The sequence below is a fragment of the Schistosoma haematobium genome, chromosome 3 (genome assembly GCF_000699445.3).
Source record: "Schistosoma haematobium chromosome 3, whole genome shotgun sequence".
In the NCBI taxonomy this organism is placed as follows: Eukaryota; Metazoa; Platyhelminthes; class Trematoda; order Strigeidida; family Schistosomatidae; genus Schistosoma; species Schistosoma haematobium.
In genome coordinates, this window is record NC_067198.1 from 27,768,723 (window position 1) to 27,777,563 (window position 8,841).

Genomic DNA, 8,841 nt, shown 5'->3' on the forward strand with positions numbered 1-8,841 from the left:
TGCATTATTTGTCTACGTAGATTCGGCTTACGAAGATCAGTCGATGAGATCTTTAGTTTCCATAGAATATGAGCAACTCATAGCTTGCTATATGAAGTTGAATATGTCTACTTAGTCGTTTTTCAGCTCAAATCGCAGCAACCCAATCTCCGGGAAATTCCGTGGAATTTTTAGTGTTTTCCTCGAAGTCATATAAAAATTCGTAGTTTTCCCCAAAGTCTGGGAAAATAATGGGGATTCCCCCAAAATTTCAAGTTATTTTAATGAAAATCCCAAGATCAGGAGAAATTGTCTGAGGTGTTTGTCACATTTTCCCAAATTTTTTCTATTACAGCTTCCCCAAAACATAAAATTTTCCTTAAAATCGGGAGATTGGTAAATATACACTCAAAATGCACAATCTCTTAATATTAGGCTAAAAGTGTTCTGGTGTAAATAAATTAATGAAATACTTTGAGGAAAGTTAGTCGCATCAAAACAATATCATGCAACACACAAACAAAAGTTTTATGTAGTAAGATTTAACCGCTAGTGATATAGTGTAACGTAACTATTATACAATACAACATGAACAAACGGTCCTTGAGGTGAAGAACAAGCCTAGTTGTTTGCTGAAGAATATTAAGTCATTCATATTGAATTGAAATTTATTATGCTTATCAAGATAATCATTTCTCAAACTGTAAAAATTCGATACTTATGTATTAACATTTTTACGGCTAACAAAGTATACTATAATAACAAACGTCTTCTATATAGTATGCCGTATTTGCTCACATAACCAAACATGATATCATTAAAAAATTTCGTACAATAATCACAAAGGTCAATGCTAAATATGATGTTCAAGTTAATGTATTGTTTGTACGCTAAGTAGAGGATTTGTAGGAACTAAAGCACCGCCCAGTTAAACAGTTCATAAAGGCAACTATTTTTTACTCTACTAAAGCTATAGTGTGTAGTGTAAGCTTAATTTGGATTTTGAGACCCTTCAGTTTTGTGAGCCGATGAATCTAGACACAAATACTGATCATAGAACCGTTAGATTTCAATAAGTAGCTTGTAGAGTTGAACCCATAGTTTGATCTGACTCCAAAAGCTTTCGTTCTGTATTACCTCATAAATCTTTTCAATATGAAAGTTAGTTGGGGTTAAGTTTCTGTATCCTACTGTTCATATAATATTTATGTACTAAATCATCAAACTTAAACCATGGACATTTTAAGTAATTACCCTTGTCTAGGTAAACTAGTGAATATTCTACTTACACATCTACATGACAACGAGTCATTGCCGGAATGTCCGATATAAATGAAACCTAAATTAAATCTTCCACTGAAAAAATAGGGTTTTGATGTTGAACGTTTTATCCTATCGTACAACTGACGAACTACCGATATATGTTGCTTGGTTTCTATAAATGAACTAAATTGATCTGTTACACTTCATGCGGTAGAAATATTATTTTTATGTTTTTGTCATACAACAAACTATCTAAAGTCATAAGTCTCTGTCTAGAATTTTGCAAACCCGAAAAAGCTCGTCGATAATTTCAATTTATGGACCGAAAATCAATTATTGTACTACGCTGACAACATCGTTCGTTTAGCTATCACTTCTTATAGAAGTACTTTCAAGATTATATCTACTTCAACAAGATTAGTGTAAAGACGATTAAGAAATACTTTAGTTTAAGATGCTTGTCTCTCATAAGATCTAGTCCCAGTTATGGAGAACTGCTAGACATCAACAATGGGAATAAACATAAGCGTGACTGGAATATTTATTCAATTAACCGATTCCTAAAACTCATTTTAAATCAACGAAATGTAACTTGTTTTCGATCAACACCACGTGAGTTGACGCTAGAATACTAGAAATTCAGTAACTAGAATGCTTAGTCTCATTATTTCTTTACTATCATCAGCCATTATTTGTCAACTAATAATTTATATCTATGAGACCTTTTGCATGTGACTAATCGAGCATCTCTTTGAAAAGATTACGCATGTATGGATGTTTGTGTAATGACTGCATAAATACAAAAAGGACTTCACCCAACTCAGCCGGCAGCTTTTTCCGAACTTTCCTGCCGCCTATTGAGTCTTAGTTGTTCGTTTTACCTCTATAATTTAAGAAATGACCACGTAAATCGAATACATAAAAGACTAATCAGCTAACGTGAAAAACACTTTGTAATCGATGACAAATGAATTGAACTGAATGGACACAACTAAACTGGAATAATAGTGGTATCAGATCAATACTAAATTTAAGCGTCTTTGTAATTGATTTTAAAAACAAAAAAGGCACTTAGAATCACCAGCACTTGCATTAGAACAGAAATAACATTGGTAATAGAATATCCAACAATGGTATTGTAGTGAAACAAATCCAGGAATGCATGAGACTTGTCTCATTTGCACTATAGTGAAATGAGTAAGAACTATTCAGTGTCAATTAGTCAGCGTGTCTCAAATATTTATAGATGAGTATAATAATAGAATAGGATCAACAGACAGACAACCAAACAAAGGGATATTAGAATTCACATGTAGAGTATTCGAACTGATCACACAACTGAGCACAAGTTAACCAATAAAACTGAACTAATGCATTTGACAGTCACAAGCTCAGCTAGATGTCGTATTCCCAAATGAGCGTACGACTACATCCATTTAACATGTCTGTATTAAGTACCATAGACACAGAAGGCGCTCTATAAAAACAAACCCGAAAGCCAATTAGGGATTAGATTTAACAATGTGTGTTCATGAAATCTGACTCTTGGTAGGTTTTCGAACATAGGTATGAATAACAGCGTCCAACCGCAGTCACAAGTTGTCCGGAGGTTGCGTTTGAACACAAATGGTTAAGTTAAAAGCTCACGGCAAATTGTCTTCGGAGGTGGTGACTTCAAGAAGAGTTTGTTAGGGTTGTCTACTTTCCCCATTTACACCAAATATAATCCTAAACCCACCCCTAAGACAGATAGACACTACCAAAATCGAGCCGGAAAGAGATATCCATAGGCTCAAGTTACCACACCTGACACGCTCTTAAGCATAACATGCTGCCTAAGTTCCCAGATATTGATCTTCCATCTACAGACTACTCATCCTAAAGTGCTTCGATGTCGTAGTTTTGTCGTGCGAAGATAGTGATAAGATGCGTTCCTCTGAACTCCTTAAACAATTTCCGGATGAATTTCGTCCTTCGAAATCAATTCCTAATCTGATCGTTGTAAGCGGAGCTGTTGAGTGCATCGACCTCACTTACTTTAGAAGTCCCGTCAGCTCTGATGACTGACAAAACGACGATACAAACACAAACAGTTCGATGGACTTTTCCGATCACCCTACCCATGGTACATAGGTTGATGTGGCCATAAATTGTCAACTTAAGAGGTTGTAAACGGAATACACCCATTAAGACATTAAATAAGAAAGATTAGTTCAGCGAAGAGTTCTTTTCGGCGAATTCATTTCCAAAGCTGTACAATCACAAATATACATACTTAATTTCATAGGATGATAATAAAATTCTGTTAGACATGGTGACAGTGAGGTTATCATGCTGAGCCATCCTTTCGCAACGATAATTTTCCTATCTATCTTTTGATGAATACTCAAGCCATTAACAATGAAACGATTAGTAAACCTTCCTTGTTTTAAATTGTTTTTTCTAATACCTTTGTTTATTTAACCTCACTGTCACCATGTCTAACAGAAGTTTATTATCATCCTGTAGAAATAAGTACACATATTTGCGATTGTATAGCTTTGAAAATGAATTCACCGAAAAGAGAACTCTTCGCTGAACTAATCCTTCTTATTTAATTGGTTGTGACAAGTTTGTGTATAATCACTCGCTGCTTACTTTGACACGCAATTAGCCAGCGGGTACGTCAGACGAAAGCTCGGAGAGATCAAACCAAGAGAAGGTACCAGTCGATGAAGCTAATGACTTTCAGACTGATGGGCTATACGCAAGAATGATGATCATTGGTTGAAAATTCTGGCCGATATCGCTTAAAATCGGCCACGGTGTGATAGATATCTTCACCTAACTTCAATATTCTTTCTGTCCCACCTTATAACCAGGATCTGTATATTCAGCCTTTTTGATAGCCATAGAAAATACTGCTACTTTGTTAATCCAATCTCCCTGTAACTAATATATGCGTCAGGTCCTACGTTGCTTAGGTATCATATCGTCAGAGCGTAAAAACCGTAACTCTACCAATACTTCACACTTAGTTGGTAAGGCTCAAAACATAGTACGCCAAATCGTACTGATCATTTAGCTACACGCCTGGGAATCCATTCACAATAATTACTTCAAACGCTATTCAAAGGAATGAGACTGAAACAAAATACCCACAACTGCCACTAGTCACTTAGTGTTGTTCACTAAACAAAGAGCTTCATTTTAAGCTGTAGAGTAATGTTTGTGTCCTATTTCGATTAAAAGAACTGTATAACATAGCTGACCCACATATGATAGGCGTATTAAAGTAAAACACGAAGGATGGGAAGGAAATAAATAGACTAGTCATCCCCAGTAGATAATCTACTTTTAAGATATTGGTCGGAAGGCGTCTAAAGAGTAAGTATTTTCATAGAATAAACTTAGGAATTGTCAGTCTGTGTCGTATACGTTAGAGAACGTAGTGGTTTGGGTTAAAACGCGGAAGATCTTAACCAATATTGCTGGTGCATTTACACTGCCTAGTTACAAACTGATAGTTTCATAAGTTTAACGAACTATATAGGTTGTTTTATGCGTTCTTTCAGTCGAAAGGCGTCAAAATTAACCAAGATACTCTAACTAGGGCCTACATGGTCGATTGTACTCCAGACCGTTGTGCACTGTGCTGTTTCGCGATTCCACGACGTGTATAGAATAAATTAGTAGACGGTTGCTATAAACGTAATTATGAAAAACCTATTAACTAGTTATACTGTTATTACGTGTACTGAATGCAACAACCGGAAAAAGATGGTTGTAAAGGTATTTCTTGGTCACTTCGGTAAAGCATAAGTATTAACCTGAAAAGGTCTAAACTAGTCATACAACCCAAGTCAACTGTGTGGTTCTGCACCATACACAATTAGCCCGTTCAGGTTAACATTTAGTTACACAGTATGAGGAAATAGCGTCATCAAGCAATAAGTCAACCGTCGTCAGCTGTCTCTCAACTGATGACTTATGTCCTAATCAGTATACTGAATGCATTTGAGAGAGTAGACCAAGTTGGGAAAACCAAACTCCAGGGTTCTTTCTTTATATGTAGGACCCAAAATATAATTAGTAGAACGAAAAGGCTTAACCGCTTTACTTATTGTAGTAAAACTTTTTGAAGTGGCAATCCGTATTATTTTCTAAACACGATCTGAGGAAAACATTCTGTAGGATTTTTCAGCCCTACCTTCACTCAACAACGTCACATCACTTGTGCACCGCAAGTTACACAAATCTATACTTAAATGACCAAATATACAACGCAATTGGATGCAAAACACGGAAGACACTAAGCAGCACTATTAAGCAAATGTCAGCAAACCTCGATGTTATTCTATATCATATACAGTGCTTGGATAGTTGCGAAAATATGCAATGTAACTAGCTCACGTACATCTAGCAGGTATATTCAGCACAACCACTGTCTTGGTGCGTAAGCAATTAAAGCAAGTATACGACCAAAAATGAAAAAAACCTTGACATAACGATGTCAAGACTAAGATTCGATGAAGCCAATCAACTAGTCAGCAGGATAGTGAAAAGAGGAGAGTAAGTTAACATATAACCATGTGTATTCCAATTATTTACTTCATTCTCATACTCTTGACAATAGTCATCAACTCTTCCCTTTTCTTTTTAGCTCTTCTATGTCCACCAATGCGACGCTTGGCAAATTTGAGTGCTCTTTTTTCCTTATCGTTTTTCAACAACTCAAGCATACGCTTCTCAAACGGAGCAAAGCCTACTACCTCACGTATTAGACTTCGTGCAAACTTTGCTTGTTTAGTTAATCGCTAAACAGTAATTGTAGCTTGAAAATCAACTTACCCCTCTTCTATTTGAAGGCTTTTTAGGACGAATATTTTTTGTTTTCTTGAACCCCTTCTCTCGACCAACGCAGACAGAATACTTCCTGATGTTGCTCATTATCACGCAGCCCTCGTGACCTAGACTACTCAAATGCCGCCAGGCACTTGGCAGATTAGGAGAACAAATTTAGTTTCAGTCCTCAGTTATGAAGATAGTAGGCAGTTCAAATTATGTCAATTCTTGAGGCCTATTTTCCAGTGTAGATCCAGGTTCTTCTTGAAAGTGTTCATTGATAGACTTGATAACAATTGTTCGGGTAGGTTATTCTAGACGTTGACCGATCAGCGAGAAAAACAGAATATTACTCTAAGTTTACCTGACCATGGTTTTACTGTAGCCTCGGAAGTGACTATAATTTAAGGTGGTGACGAGATAAGACATGTCGGTACTCAGATCACCATATAAAATACAGAATGCTAATACATGTCCACCCCTCTTTGTACGATAACATAAGGGGAAAACATTTGAAAATGCCCATCCGTAACTTAGTCTTTAAACAGTAAACGTGCTCGAATGGGATGGTGAAACTAGCTGACTGGATGTAATACTCTGAGGCATCACGCTCGAAATACTTATTCATCAAAGCACTTGAATCCTCAACGAAGTGAGCACAACACTTAAAACTCTTTGGCAGGTGCTGCATCTAAACAAGTCTCGGTTTCAAAGTAAAATGCAAAGCGACCATTTTTTACTAGTGGGAATATGTAATGAATATTGATAACAAAATCACGACGGTGTATATAGACAAACTGCAACAATGAAGGTTCATATTCTGAGTTAACATAAATGGGCTTCGCAATGTACCTTGTAAATTCGCATGGAATAATAGTTGATAGTAGGCTTCCATCAAAAATTCCATCTAAAGCTACAAGATCTATTTAGGTGGTATGCGGCTTGTTGAAGTCCACAATGATATGACAGCAATCACCTTTACGCCATGTGCAGAAATGAAATGAGACAAATTCAACAGCGAGACAATGTGAACTCGAAATAGCCACCGTCCCATGTCTCGATTGGATTGTACAGTCATTTATATACCACAATTTTGCACCTTTGATGTACTTGATTACAATAATAAATATTGTCTGCCAGAGAAGATGCATGCTATTTTACAGGCATGATCTACAAACTACAACATTAGTTTGCTTACAGTATGCTTCCCAATAAAAGTAAATAACAGTACATTCGCTCAGATATCATAGAGCGCTATTGATTACGTTTGTGCTTTAGTATTGCTCTTAGTACAGTCTTTAAAATAATTTCCAAAGTGACATCGCGTCCACGTAAACACCAAATCCAATCTCGGCATGATTGTGTTCGAATTATGGTCGTACTAAGTATTTATGCATAAAACTTTTTAGTTTACAGTCGTTATAAGATAGGTTTTTAGAGTGCCTAGTGTGAAATATGACCCTGAGAAAACGTCAAGTTCGTTCCAGGCGTCTGAAGTCCCACAGCTGTACCCTCAGAGCCAGATTCTGAAAAAAGAGAAACAAGGAAGCAAGAAGACTCTTGGAAATGGACGTCAAACGGCGCTTAACATTCTGTAGTTGAGCCGATAGAGGTATGGTAAATTAGTAGATTCAGCTCATACTAGCTCTTGTAATTAGAGACTCTAGATGAGAGAATGAAGTAATAAAGAACAAAAAGTTATGATATTTAACAAGGTTCGAATGATTGAAAGAAATTCGAAGTCGGAATAAAGAACACTGTTTATTAGAACGAAAGGCGTATCAAGAGAGTAAAGTGTTAAGAAAACCAAAACTATACCTTTTATTGTCTGACTTTTTAGTTTTTTCATCCTATGCCAGCCACACAGTCCTAGCGCAAATGTCAAAGTTAGCTTGTTATAGGTTGTCTTAATAGAATAGCTAATCCAGCATAAAATTGGAGACATGAGTCTGAATCGTTAGCGTAGGAGAACAATCTCAATATCACAGATTGATTGACTTGTTCTTAATCATTAAGAGCCTGATACAAATTGCTATGCCCCACAAACATGGATAGATTGAAGTCATCGCCCTCACCATCGACGCTTGCTTGTCAGTAACTCCACACTCCCTCATTTTGCGATGTTGGGCTCATTTAAGCTCATTTTCAGATGAATTTTATACCTCACATAATGCTCTGTGTTTCACATACTGTTGGAAAACACTATTTCTATAAGTATCGTAAATATGGGTAAGCCATCAACGCAACGCTTTAATTTACTGTAGTATAAATTAAAGGTTGTCAGTTTAAGTATAGGCATTAAGAAGGATAGTTGTTTACCAAAGTATGCGGAAAAGTACAGGAGTACATGAGTTATAGGTAAGGTAACAAGTGGTGAAATAAAAATAATGGTAAGTCAACATAGTGTACATGAGAGCAGAGGGTTGATGAAGAGTAGACAAGAAGGAACTCCCATTGCCTTCGTGCTGATGTTGTCTTGTGCTATCTTAACCGGTCGACGGGTTACAGGCTCCATCATTGCAAGAACACTGGTAGTAGGCAGTCAATCGTGCGGCTCTTTTGACCTTTTAGGGTAGTAGTGAGCGTCCCTTAGCTACTGAGTTTACCTGAGCAGTATGGATAGGTTCATTGAGTTACCTGCCTACTTCAAGTAAAAAATTAAGGAAGGAAAATTATCTAATACAACTGCGAAGTAGAAAAGTAAGGAAAGTTGAACTCAGGGTCTAATTTAATCTATACATGTAGAGAGTGTATGACATCTAAATGTGACGCAGA

General features: G+C 36.6%; 1 protein-coding gene across 1 annotated transcript; it reads right to left on the reverse strand.

Moving 5' to 3' along the window:
* Window positions 1-5,828: 5,828 nt before the first annotated feature.
* On the reverse strand, window positions 5,829-6,171 carry RPL36 (60S ribosomal protein L36; the record flags this gene model as incomplete). Its single annotated transcript, XM_012942849.2, has 2 exons — window positions 5,829-6,038; window positions 6,073-6,171. The coding sequence occupies 2 exons, from the start codon at window positions 6,169-6,171 to the stop codon at window positions 5,829-5,831; spliced, it is 309 nt and encodes a 102-aa protein (XP_012798303.1).
* Between the last annotated feature and the right edge of the window lie 2,670 nt (window positions 6,172-8,841).